This window comes from Podarcis erhardii (assembly GCF_964252035.2).
Source record: "Podarcis erhardii genome assembly, chromosome: 15".
NCBI lineage: Eukaryota > Metazoa > Chordata > Lepidosauria > Squamata > Lacertidae > Podarcis > Podarcis erhardii.
The window spans coordinates 10,367,611-10,381,927 of NC_138505.1; the positions used below are offsets into that span (position 1 = coordinate 10,367,611).

The window sequence follows — 14,317 nt, forward strand, 5'->3', positions numbered from 1 at the left end:
CGCCCCTCCCACAGAAACCCAAACTGGGCGCATGAAAGCGCTTGTAAGAAATTAGGAACTAACACGAAATTTAATAGCTGCTGGTTTTTTTTATTACAATTGCTGTTTGCATTAATACAAAGCAGTATTAATTGTTAATCATATCCAATATCAATAAAAAGCAACAATGTTAATTATTAATCACAAGTAGGACTAATTCATAAGTTGTTGTTGTTTAGTCGTGTCCAACTCTTCGTGACCCCCTGGACCAGAGAACGCCAGGCACTCCTGTCTTCCTCTGTCTCCCGCAGTTTGGTCAAACTCATGCTGGTAGCTTCGAGAACATTGTCCAACCATCTCGTCCTCTGTCGTCCCCTTCTCCTTCTGCCCTCCATCTTTCCCAACATCAGGGTCTTTTCCAGGGAGTCTTCTCTTCTCATGAGGTGGCCAAAGTCTTGGAGCCTCAGCTTCAGGATCTGTCCTTCCAGTGAGCACTCAGGGCTGATTTCCTTCAGAATGGAGAGGTTTGATCTTCTTGCAGTCCATGGGACTCTCAAGAGTCTCCTCCAGCACCATAATTCAAAAGCATCCATTCTTTGGCAATCAGCCTTCTTTATGGTCCAGCTCTCACTTCCATACATCACTACTGGGAAAACCATAGCTTGAACTTGATACGGAAGGGGGGGGCATGTCTTCTTCACCTTCTTCTTCGCTACAATATATCAATCTATTTCCAATTGTCAATGTCAAAAGGGACTAAAATCTATAAAATTCATAGAAACTCAACGTGCCAATTTGCTCAATTTCTCTAGGACTCCATCACACCTCCCCTGTCCTCCATAATCTCTCAAGCAAGGTGTCAAGACCCTAATCCTGTCAAATCACTCTGCCAAGCCTTTCCTCCGGTACATGGACCATTGTCTTCTCATCACCGGTACTCAGGATGTGCTTATCTGCACATATCTCCAGCTCTGCATATTCCCCCTCCCTCCTCCATACGTTAATCCATGTAACCTAACCTCTTCTTAATGTATTCATGATGTAATCTGTGTAACCCAACCTCTCTTTAATGTATTCATGATGTAACTGGGATGTATTTTGCACTGTATTCTGGGACATGGAGGGAAGTTTCAAAAGTTTATGTCACCCCTTTCTCGCTGTTCAATCTCGTCTTGAACCTGTTGCGCAATAAACTTGGATCTTCTGCAGCTTGCTCCTGTCTCCGGCTGAGCTCATTTTCTTCCGCTAGGACCCGCGGACTTAGTCCGACGAGCTGGGTGGCTGAGCAGTCTCGCACCCAGATTTTGCCGTAACAAACGGACCTTTGTTGGCAAGGTGATTCTCTGCTTTTTAGGATGCTGTCTAGGTTTGTCATTGCTTTTCTCCCAAGAAGCAGGCACCTTTTAATTTCATAGCTGCTATCACCATCTACAATGATCATGGAGCCCAAGAAAGTAAAATCTCTCACTGCCTCCATTTCTTCCCCTTCTATTTGTCGGGTTATTATATAATCCATGCACATGGAGCCTTACAAACGATGAGACGACAGGGCACTGCATCAAGGGAGCGATTGTGGTGTACTGGTTAAGAGTGTCAGACTAGGATCTGGCTGATCAGGGATCAAATCCCCTCTCTGCCAGGAAACTCACTGGGTGACCTTGAGACAGTCATTCAGCCTCTCTCCTGCTTAAGAAGGTTGTTGCGAGGATGAAATGGGAACCATGTACATTATATTAAGCTCTTTGAAGGAAAAGTGAGATATAAATGTGATAAATAAATCATGCAAAAAATCAGGGGTAGGCAACCTAAGACCTGTGGGCCGGATGCGGCCCAATTGCCTTCCCACTCCGGCCCACGGACGGTCCGGGAATCAGTGTTTTTTACATGAGTAGAATGTGTCCTTTTATTTAAAATACGTCTCTGGGTTATTTGTGGGGCATAGGAATTCGTTCATTTCCCCCCCAAAAAATATAGTCTGGCCCCCCACATGGTTTGAGGGACGGAGGACTGGCCCATGTCTGAAAAAGGTTGCTGACCCCTGCAATAAATAAACAAATGGGGCTTTCAATCTGAAAAGAGAGGAAGCAAGGGAAAGGCAATAAAATGCAGGTTGAGATAAAGGGAGGAGAAACATTTACTTATTGCATTTAGGTAATTATTTCACTTCTGTTTACATAAAACCTGTCAAGAATCCGACTGTGTAAGATCATAATCCTAAACACCTGCTAAGGAGTAATTAAAGCCCCTCTGGACTCTACAGCTTTTAACGCCGAATAAATCTTCATTGGATGTGTGCCCTTTAATCCTATGACTGCATTATTATTATTATTATTATTATTATTATTATTATTATTACTACTACTACTACTACAGTGATACCTCAGGTTAAGAAGTTTGCTTCAGGATGAGAACAGAAATCTTGCAGCAGCGGCGCAGTGGCAGCGGGAGGCCCCATTAGCTAAAGTGGTGCTTCAGGTTAAGAACAGTTTCAGGTTAAGAACGGACCTCCGGAACAAATTAAGTACTTAACCCGAGGTACCACTGTATTATTAAATTCATAGCTGACCCTTCAGCAGGTTCTCTTTACAAAAAAAAAAATGCAATAAAATAAAATGTTGAAATACCACAGTAGAAAAGAGCAGCAAAGAAGCTGTCAAACGACTAGCCGAAACGTGGAACTGTGTTATAACTGCTTTTCTGGATTAAATGCTACATTGAAACTGAATTGATTGAACTGATTGGAAACAAAATAATCCTTAACAACAAAGTAACTGACTGTTGGGTGAGATTCATGATGGAGATCCCTCTGGAGGGAACTGATGACATTGCAATGGCTGCTGAAGGAAAATTACTGGCAGAGATACAAAAAATGTTTTGTCTGGTGGGAACCTTGCAAAAACAGAACACAATTATGACTGAACAGTTGATGACCTTCAGTCTTAAACTTAACGACTCTGTCAATGGAACTAAACAAGTGGAAAAAAAATTTGCAGCTGCAGAAGGAGAGATAACCCTATGGGGGGAAGGAGAAAAAGAAAGAGTTCAACAAGAATGCAAACAGAAACCTGCAACTTTTGGGAATCAAAGAAACAAGGAGGATGACTATGGGATTGTAGATCTGCAGGGCCAGAGGAAGAGAGAAGCCCCTGGAATAATCAGAATATTGAATCAACAAAGAATGAACAAGTTCAATGGGGACTTCTTTCTGGGGCTGGACTTTGGGAGATTTGTTGTCTTTGGTCAAAAACTGCCTTTGTTTGATTTGGAAGAAAGAAAATATGAGGAGCTGCTGACAGAACTTCATGGAGAAGGGAAGACCAACAAAGAGGACTATAAACAAAATCGGCGGAGAGAGGCTAACTGGGGCCTGAAGGCCTCGGATGTCAGAAATCCGGGCTAAAACTGTTGTTTACCTATTTGGGTAGGGGCAAAGCGGGGGCAGGGGGGAGGGGAATTTGGGGTGGTAAAAACCTGGGATTTGGAACTGAAATATTATGATTTTAGATTTAATATTAAAAAAAAAAAAGAGATGAGTTTGTGGGAGAGAAACTAGGCCGACCTTGGAGAATAGATCCAATATGGGAAAGGGAACATGTAAAATTATGATAAGTTAAAAAGGGGGAAAAGATAAATTGGAAGGAAAGAATTGAATAATTTTTAAGAGATCTAATAAATAATTTGCTGAGCTATGTAGTGAAAATGGAAGGTGGGCAGGGGAGTGCGGGGAAGTCATTGAAAGAAGGAGATGAAAATTTGGTTGTGTTTTGTTTTGTTTTGTGTTTGTTTTACCTTTGTTTTGATTTTTTTTTTATGTAAGTTTGTTTTGTCTTTAAAATTGAAAATTGAATAAAAATTATTAAAAAAAAAAAAAAAAAGAAAAGAGCAGCAAAGAAATTGTCAGACTCAATGAGATTGAAAACAAACACCAAGCACCATAATAGTGACACATAGTGGATTAAAGCAGAAAGGTCTTTACTAAAATGACATCAAGGTAGGGATCAGGAGGGTTTCCTCAGGGAGAGTATTCCATAGTCAAGGGGTCATTACCGAGAAGGCCCTTTCACGTAGAGCTCTTTTCCGCACCTCAGATGGCAGGGACACCAGAAGGAGGGCCTTTGCTGAAGATCTCAGCATGCAGGCAGGCAATTATGGAGGCAACCAGCCCCTCTGGTCTCCCTCCCTCAAGCCTCGCATAAAAACCAACATCTTGAACCCGAAAATTAATCGGCAGCTGTTGCAATTGGCAAAGCAAAAGCGTGATGTGACCATAGCACCCAGTTGGGGTTAACAGCTCTGCAGCTATATTTTGGACTAAGGTCACACCCACACATACATTTAAAGCAGCTGGCTTACCCCACACAAAATCCTAGGAACCGTAGTTTGTTAAAGGTGCTGGGAATTGTAGCATTGCAAGGGGAAAATGAGAGTTTCCAGGATTCTTTGTGGTCGGGGGTTGGGTGAGGGAAGGAAGCATGTACTAAAGCGTGCAGTGTGGATGTGACATAAATTCAGTTTCCATATGGTCTTCAAAGGCAGCCCCACATATAAACAAATTATAGTACAGTGGTACCTTGGTTCTTGAACGGCTTAGTTGTCGAACAAATCGGAACCCAAACACTGCAAACCCGGAAGTAAGTGTTCTGGTTTGCGAACGTTTTTCAGAAGCCGAACACCCAACATTTCTTCCACTTGAATGCAGGAAGCTCCTGCAGCCAACTTGAAGCTGCACCTTGGTTTTAGAACGGTTTCGAGAATCGAACAGACTCCTGAAATGGATTAAGTTCTAGAACCAAGGTACCACTGTAGTCTAATCTGGAGGTTCATCAGCAAGCCAGTTCTATTGTAGGAATAGGGACATGGGTAGCGCTGTGGACGGCAGTTCGAATCCCTGTGACGGAGTGAGCTCCCGTTACTCTGTCCCAGCTCCTGCTACCTAGCAGTTCGAAAGCACACCAGTGCAAGTAGATAAATAAGTACCGCTGCAGCGGGAAGGTAAACGGCGTTTCTGTGCACTCTGGCTTCCGTCACGGTGTCCTGTTGCGCCAGAAGTGGTTAAGTCATGCTGGGCACATGACCCAGAAAAGCTGTCTGTGGACAAACGCCGGTTCACTCGGCCTGAAGTGAGATGAGCACCGCAACCCCAGAGTCGCCTTTACTGGACTTAACTGTCCAGGGGTCCTTTACCTTTACCCTTACCTACTAGTAGGATTACTGCAGCCTCACCAGCTTAAAGTGGTAACAGATGCTCCATGCCAAGGAGAGGCAGTGTAGTGTAGTGGTTAGTGTGTCAGACTAAGACCTGGGAGATCAGGGTTCAGATCTCCTCTTAGGCACGACCTTGAGTCAATCACTGTCTTGCAGCCTAACCTACCTCACAGGGTTGTCGTAAGGATAAACGGGGAGAGGGGGCAAAATGTATGGCGCCTTAAGCTCCCAGGATAAAATGTGAGGTACAAATGCAGTAATAAACCTATGCTTCAAACAATAATGCTGGTCAGTGGTGTAGCGTGGGAGGTGCAGGGGGGGCCGGCCCCACTGGGCGCAACATCTGGGGGGGGCGCACTCCTGCCTCCGGAGTCGCCGAAGAGCCTCGGGCGCAGGCTGTAGCAGAGCCCCATGTCTCGCGGAACCGACGAGCTGTGCGCGCGTCCGGGCTGAAGGCATCCGGCAGGCAGTGGCTCTCTCTTTTTTTATATATAATTTTTTTATTAGTTTCCACAATAAAAATATATAACATATCTCATTTTCAACTTTAACAAATTTTCCAATTTTGGACTTCCCTCAGCCTCTCTGACAATCATCCAAATTTGATTTTTAAGTACACAGTTCTTAACTTCACTATTGCCTTTCAAAAAACCTTTTAAAACCTGTTTTTCTTTTTTGCAATATCTCTTTGACTTTTACAGAGCTTCTTTAAATGCCACTAACGTTATTTCTCTATCACTTATGTCTTCCCAATAGTCCACTAACTTTCTCCAGTCCAGCGCTTGCCTCGGTCCCCGCGCGTCAGGGCCGCGGAGGGCACGCCAGGCAGCCCCTCCTCACAGCCCCGCCGCCACCACTGCAGCTGCTGGGCCATGTTGCATTTTCCTCGCCTCTCTGCCCTCCTCCTCCTCCGGGCAAGCGGCGTCGTTTGGGCGGCAGCGCCAGCGGCAACTCGCCTCAGATCACCTGACACGGACCCGCCGCTGCCACCGTGGCTACCTTACCGTAAATACCCCAGCCCAGGCAGCAGCAAGAAGAAGCTGGCAGCGGCGGCAGGTTAGGGGTTAGGGGTTAGGGGCGCAAATTACTTGCCTTGCCCCGGGTTAGGGGGCGCAAATTACTTGCCTTGCCCTGGGTGCTGACAACCCACACTACGCCGCTGATGATGGTTCAGTGAGTGCTGCCAGACAGCTCAGAGAGGGAATGCCACTAAACCATGCAGGCATCTATGATATCAGCCAGCTAAGGATAATTGGTTTCTGAAAGTCACATTGATTATGCTACTTCATGCATTTGATTGTGGCACCAGTCCACAAAACCTATAGCTGAGATGTGGGCCACAACATAATGTTTGAAGACTGGGAAAGACTGTGGAAGAAAGGGGTCAAGTTCACTGCATGTACAGTGTTAAAGGAAAATATGATGAAAATGATGTATAGATGGTATTGGACTCCTGTAAAACTAGCAAAAATTTATCATAACAGTGTGGAAATGTAAAGAAAAAGAGGGTACTTTCTATCATATGTGGTGGACTTGCCCCAAGGTGAAAGACTTCTGGGAGAAGATTTATAATTAATTGAAAAAATGTTGAAATATACATTTATTAAGAAACCAGAGGCCTTTCTTCTTGGAATAATAGGTTTGGAATTTCCCAAAAAAGATGTTAAATTATTTTTGTATGCCACAACTGCTGCTCGAATTTTATTAGCTAAGAACTGGAAAACACAAGAAATACCAATGGTGGAAGACTGGCGGATGAAGATGATGGATTTTTCGGAGCTAGCCGACCTGACTGGAAGAGTCCGCGATCAGAAGGAGGAGGAGTACCAGGAAGAATGGATGAAATTTAAAGACTATTTAGTTAAATATGTTAAGTTAAATTAAGTGGAAAAGCTTGCAAATACCAGATAGGCTTAGGATTTAAATTTGTAACGTGATGAATTAATATGTTTAATGTCGAACCGGAAAGAAAGAAAGATGTTAAGTGATTAAGTTAATTTTTTAAAAAGAATTTAGGATTGGGAAAACCGTTAAAATGATATACATTGAAATTCAACCAGGGAGACACGGGGAAGTCACTTAACAATGTAATTAAGTTTGAATTAATACGGTGAAGATTTATGTTTGTTTATTTGTTTGTTTGTTTTAAAAACTTTTTGGAAAATTAATTTTAAAAATTGGAAAGAAAGAAAGAAAGAAAGAAAGAAAGAAAGAAAGAAAGAAAGACCGCCTCTTTCCCTACAGAGCTGCCTGGGTGCTGAGAACAGCAGAGGGGAAGGTCCTCTTGGTAGGTTTGCTACCCTCTGAAGTTTGCTGGAAGGGCTCAGGAGAGGACTTATCTGTGGCAGCCCCTAAGTTGGGAACTCCTTCCCCAAAGAGGTGCGTCTGGCCCCTTCACTGTGCAGCTTCCCCTAGTAGTGAAGACAAAACTGGCCTTTGATACGTGAGATGAGTGTTTTCAGCGTCCGCCCTATTCCTGTGGCTGCAGTCTGTTTAATCTGTTTTTAATACTTGATTTTAGATCCCCTTTAATTAGGTCCACAAATGAACTGGCAGCCGATGCAGCTATTTGAGACTAGGGCTGTATGGCTTATAAAGGCAGCCCTGGTCCGGCCACTGCGTTTTGGACCAGTTGATGGTTCCCAGACATCTTTGAGGGCACTGAAACAATCCAGTATGAACTTTATACGAAAGTATGGAGGATGGGGGCCAAGTCCTTTCTGTCCCAAAGGAGGCTGAAGCTGCCAAACCAGGCTGAGCTGGAAATCATCTCTCCTACCCACGACGTCCACCTGGGCCTCAGGTGATAATGATGGACCCAGGAGTCAAGTGTGCTTTCCCCATGTGTTGTTGTTGTTTAGTCGTTTATTCGTGTCCAACTCTTTGTGACCCCATGGACCAGAGCACGCCAGGCACTCCTGTCTTCGCTTTCCCCATGTATCCAATGCTAATTATTAGATTCTTTTGCCCCATCTTTTTGTGCCTGCGAAACAGCCGTGTCATGCTTTAAATACTTTATTTCCTGTTTAATTATGCTGTTTTAAATGTGCATTTTATATTTGACTTCACTTAGCAATGTTTTCTTTCGAAATGTTTAAGATTTTGTCTTTGTTTGTGTTAAATATGTTTCCATTATTTGACCTCCTTTGTAATGAGAAATCTTTGAGATGGTATTTTGGTTTCCTGTCAATTGTGTTGCTTTAACTGTGTACTTTATATTTGACTTTCTTCAGAAATGTTTGATTCTGCATTGTTTTGCCTAACCTACCTCCTAGGGTTATTGTTGTTGTGGGATTAATTAGGGAGGGGTAGAAACATGTTGGACACCTTGAGCTCCTTAGAAAAGAAAGGAGCTCAAAAAGTTGGGCTACAAATGTGATTAATTAATTAATTGAATGATTAATTAATAAAAATGGCTGAATTAATTCATATTCGCCCATTGATGTGAATAGCCAAAACTAACTTAGGATCATTCGTTCCAACGGGTTTACTCTGAGCAGAATTCCACTACTATTGCTATTCATTTTAATATTTTTATTAAATGTGTATACTGCCCTATACTCATAGATCTCAGGGCATTTCACAAGATAAGATTACAATATGAAATTTATTTGCAATATTAAATGTATCAGTCGCTTTCTTGGGGGCCACAGGAATCCAATGCAACTTACATTATTTAAGCAAGCAAACAAACACAGGGTGCCAATTTCAATAAAATATTGGGGGGGGGGCAGGTAAGCACCGCCACACATAATCACAACACACACACATAATGCCTGTGGTCATCAGCTTGGAGGAGGGGTGTCTCGGCCCCCTCAAATATTTTATTAAGGGGCTGAAAAGACCTCGGACATTAGGACTTGGCTCCTATGAAATACATACATTAAAACCAGCATTTTAAAAATGCAAGTCTCTTAAAAAACAACAGCAAGTAGATTTCTTCTTCTTTCGTATCTCATCTTACTCGGCGCACTTTGTATTTTATTTTTTAATTTTTCAATGAAGAAGAAAAAGAAGAAAAACTAGATTAAGACAACCCGCCCACGAAAAAAAAAAAAAAGGTCGCAGATAATCAAGAGTCTAAGCCCCGGAAAGAATGACAGCGGTCGCCGCCACCATCACCATCACCATCGCCATGGCAGCAATGCAATTTACCTCCCCAGGTAAACAGGCGTCATTAACCCACAGAGGAGATTCCCTCCCCCCGCCCATCTCTAAGGGGTGGGCACCTCCGAGGCTCGTGCCTTTCCGCCCCCCCACCCTCGGCACCGCCCCAGCCGGTGGCGATCTGCCGGCCGACGCTAGATGGCACCTTCCCCTCGCCGAGTTAGCACCCCTCCGGCTGCCCGTTCCTTAGAGCCGCCCCTGCGCGCGGCGGCGGCGGCGCCCACTGGGTTTGTTGCGCGCCCTGGTGCCGCCGCCACTTCCCTGCCCGTTCCTACGAGGATGGCTCCTCCGGCTCGCCCTCTCCGACAGCCCGGCTGACGACCCTCCACCTCCTCCTTCTCCTCCTCCGCTGCCGCTCCCTTGGGCGCGCGGGCGCGGGCGCGCAACAGGCTTTCCGGCCCCGGCGACCCCCTCGCCCGTCCGGGGGAGGCCATGCGAGGTACCCCCTCGGTCCCCGGACCCAGCTGAGGCTGCTCGACGCCAGCCTCGCCCTTGATGCGCGCCCCGGGCCCCCCGGGCCTGCCTGCCACCTCTCCGCGCGCCCCACCCAAGCGCCCGCCCGTCCAGGCTGTGCGCGCCCTCCTCCCCGCTGGAGCCGGGCCCGAGCGGGGCGGGCGAGGGGATGCGCCCTCGGAGAGAGGGCAGCGGGGCCGCCCGGGCAAGGGCATCTGAAGGAAAGGCGCCCGCTTAAAGGGACGATGACGACGACGAGCGCCATGGACGCCGCCGAGCCCCACGAGGGGGCGCGCCGGCCGCTCCAGGGGCCCCCCGACCCTCGCCCTAAGGCGCCGCCGCCGCCGCCCGTGATGGACGGCGAGGCCGCGGGGAGGCCCCCGGGCGGATCCAGGTCGGGCTGCCAGCCCCCCGACGGCAGGTCGGAGCCCCCCACCCGGAAAGGCTCGGCGGCCCCCAGCAAAGCGGAGATGGCGCCGGCCACCGTGGCCGAGCAGATCGTGGCCGCCGACATCGCGTCCGCGGCTGCCGCCACCGCCAGCCCCGACGGCCCCGAGGGCACCTTCGTGCAGCGGCAGCTGGGCGCCATGCTGCAGCCGGCCGTCAACAAGTTCTCGCTCCGCATGTTCGGCAGCCACAAGGCGGTGGAGATCGAGCAGCAGAGGGTCAAGTCCGTCGGGTACTGGATCATCCATCCCTACAGCGATTTCAGGTGAGCGCGCCGGAGGGGGTGGGTTTCGGGCACCCCCACCCCAGAGACCCGCTTCTCGACGGGGGTGGAGGTGGGTGCGCCCTGGAAGAAGGACCGGGTCGTGGGGAAATCAGAGCGCGGGGCGCGCGGCGCTGTCCGAGGTGCTGAATCTCTCTCGCTTGCAAGCGGCACTCGCCCAGGCCGTCTGAACAGCCAGACGGTGGTGGTTTGCTTTGGGCTGTCCTCGGGGCGGGGGCTTTTTGCGAGCTGCTCTTAAAATAAAGCGCTGGGCGCATTCATGGCGTCATCGGCCTCTTCCACAACATTACCCTCACCAACTTCTCTTTAGCACACCCCCCCCCTCCTTGCAAGGCGAAAAGGGGGCGGGGGAAGGAGAGAGAGAGATACATTCTTGAAGCAACAGGGCCAGCCACCCTTCGCAGGGCTATTTGGGCCACGTCTTCCCGTTGTTTACTTATTCATTTATTCGTTCTATTTATATCTCCTGCCATTCAGTTTACAGTAAAACTCCCAGGACAGATTCCGAATTATCCCCACTATTAAAAAGATGGGAGGAGCGAAGGGGAGGAGGGGGGGGAGGGAGTGAGTCATCCCTGATCCACCAGACCAGGTGCTCTCATTTCACATCCTGCCTGCAGGAAAGCAACGGTCTTAAATTCCTCCTATGTGTGCCACCTGGGCCTTGCTTATGCCATGCGTCCGGATTAACCAATCTGTGTTGGCCCTTGGTAACGCAAATAAGGACCCCAGCTCTTGCTGTGGATGTAAATTGAAGGTTAAGGTAAGGGTACTAGACGTCCCCATTTCCTGGAGACAGTCCCCGGATTTACAAATCAGTCCCCATACAAAATCCATTGAATTTGAAAAGAGTCCCCAGATTCATTGGAAAAAAAATCTGGTAACCTTAGGTTAAGGGGGCTGGGAGGGGAGCCTGCAAACAGAGACTGTAGTTCTGTGATCAGAGCATCTGCCTTGCCTGCAAAAGGTCTTTGGCCACATCTCCAGGTAGTCCTGTCTGAAATCTTGGAGAGGCACTGCCAGTCAGTGTAGACAGCACTGAGCTACATGGACCAATGGTCTGACTCAGTGTAAGGCACATTCCTATGTCCTCCTGCCTGTCTGACATGGGTCCCTAGGCAAAGGAATCCTTCAGGGGGAAGGATCATAGCTCAGTGGTAAAACACATCCTTTAAGGATAATAATTTCATTATCTGTACCCTGCCCATTTGACTGGGTCACCCCAGCCACTCTGGGCAGCTTCCAGTATATACAAAAACATAATAAAGCATTAAACATCGAAAACTTCCCTATACAGGGCTGCCTATAGATGTCTTCTAAAGGTTGAATAGTTACTTATCTCCTTGACATCTGACAGGGGGGCGTTCCACAGGGTGGGTGCCACTACGGAGAAGGCCCTCCGCCTGGTTACCTGTAACTTTACTTTTCGCAGTGCGGAAACTGTCAGAAGATGTTCAGAGCTAGATCTCAGTGTTCAAGGTGAACAATGCAGGTGAAGATCCTCCTTCAGGTATACAGGGCCGAGGCTGTTTGGCATCCTTTGCATGTCAAAGGTCCCAAGTTAAGACAACAACAACAATGACTTGTACCCCGCCCATCTGACTTGGTTTCCCCAGCCACTCTGGGCAGTTTCCAACAGATTATAAAAGAACACATAATACACCAGACATTGAAAATTTCCCAGTACAGGGCTATCTTCAGATGTCTGCAGAAGGTCATATACCGTATTGGCCCGAATATAAGCCGCACCCGCAAATAAGCCACACCTTTAAAATTCAAGGGGGGGGGGATAAAAAAAGACAATACCCGGATATAAGCCGCTCCCTTAAAATTCCGCAGGCACTCACACACATTCCGGTTTACCTTATGTCTATTTCAGCAGCGGTATCGTAGAAGCCAATTTTTGTAAGGTTGTGAATTTAAGCCGCACTTTACCTTTTCACGGTCGGATTTTTTGGGGAAAGTGAGGCTTATATTCAGGCCAATATGGTAGTTGTTTATCTCCTTGACACCTGATGGGAGGCTGCTCCACAGAAGGCCCTCTCCCTGCTTCCCTGCAACTTCACTTCCCACAGTGAGGTAGAAGGCCCTCGGAGCAGGACTTCAGTGTCCAGGCTGGACATTGGGGGTGGAGATGATCCTTCAGGTATCTTAGAGAATGCCTACTACTTAGTACTGATAGCATTGAGCTAAATAGGTCCACTATCTGACTTGTTATAAGGCATCTTCCTCTTTTTAAAGGGTTGCAGGACTTTCCTTGAAGAGCCTAGGCCAGGTGTGCAAAACCTCAGGCTCAGGAGCCAAATTCAGCCCTCCAGGCCTCTCTATGTGGCCCCCGGACCCTCTCCCTAAGCCATGCCTCTCAGCTATCCTGTCAAACACCCTCCTCAAATATTTTGGCCTGGCTGGATTGAACCTTGAAGTAGGCCAGTGCTTCTTGCTTGCATGGGTGGATGTTGGAGGAGAGAAAGAAAAAAAGTGTGTGTGTGTTTGTGTGTGTGTGTAAGCTTCTGACCTCTGAGTGGCTAAACTTGTGGATTGTATGGAGCAAGAACATGTGCTTACAGAAGCACAAGCTGGTTTCAGGGCATATTGGTCAATCATAGATCAAGGCCTAGTACTCTTAACACCTTGTGGAAAAATATACCTCAAAAAAAAGGAGGATCCTTTTATGTACCCTTTATAGATTTTAAATCTGCTTTTGATTTGATATCACGAGACAGATTTTGGGGAAAACTCAACTTCCTCGAACATAGATAGACGATTTCTGCTTCTCATCCGCAGTTTATACGAAAACACCTGTGTCTGGGTTAGGTGTAATCAACAGGGCCATTTATCTAAGGAAATTCAAACCATATTGTGTTGTTGTTGTTTAGTAGTTTAGTTGTGTCCGACTCTTCGTGACCCCATGGGCCAGAGCACGCCAGGCACTTCTGTCTTCCACTGCCTCCTGCAGTTTGGTCAAACTCATGCTGGTAGCTTCGAGAACACTGTCCCACCATCTTGTCCTCTGTCGTCCCCTTCTCCTTGTGCCCTCCGTCTTTCCCAACATCAGGGTCTTTTCCAGGGAGTCTTCTCTTCTCATGAGGTGGCCAAAGTATTGGAGCCTCAGCTTCAGGATCTGTCCTTCCAGTGAGCACTCAGGGCTGAGTTCCTTCAGAATGGATAGGTTTGATCTTCTTGCAGTCCATGGGACTCTCAAGAGTCTCCTCCAGCACCATAATTCAAAAGCATCAATTCTTCGGCGAAACCATATTGTACAAAAGCCAATTGTCACATCCATTGCCCCGCCCACTTTTGTCCCAGGCCACACCCACCTCCCACCTCTCTGTCTGGCCCCTTGGGCTCTCTCTGTATCCCCAAGCCACACCCCTCTTCCTAGGCCACGCCTCTCAGCAGCCCTGCTTCATATACCCCTCAAGTGCTTTTGTCTGGCATGCAGTCCCACTGGAAGCCTTACTGTGAGCCAATATGGCCCTTGCCAAGGAAAATATTCTCCCATCCCAGGCTTAGGCTGATGACAACGAGTTGATAGCTAGGAGCACAGTGTTTATGTGGGGATGGAGAGGTGACTATTGTGAAGTCACTAACATCTTTGTAATTCACTTACATTTTGTGGCTGAGTGCCAGGCTCTTTCCTACTTGTCAGAACATGCAATCTCCTTTTAACCTCCCAGAAGGTTAGAGCCAGTGGTGGAGTGGAAGGCAGGGAGCTGAACAGTAGGTGGCGCCAGAGCCGGTGGCAGGCAGAGGAGCCAGCTAATTCTAGATTCTAGTTTTGTC

At 47.3% G+C, this 14,317-nt stretch overlaps 1 protein-coding gene across 1 annotated transcript in view; it reads left to right on the forward strand.

Annotated features, from left to right (window-relative positions):
* The first annotated feature begins 9,929 nt into the window (after positions 1-9,929).
* Positions 9,930-14,317, forward strand: part of HCN3 (hyperpolarization activated cyclic nucleotide gated potassium channel 3) — a 29,091-nt gene continuing 24,703 nt past the window's right edge. Inside the window, exon 1 of the mRNA XM_081840896.1 lies at positions 9,930-10,516. Within this exon, the coding sequence (XP_081697022.1) occupies positions 10,050-10,516 (467 nt within the window). The 5' untranslated portion in view covers positions 9,930-10,049. The remainder of the gene's footprint in view (positions 10,517-14,317) is intronic.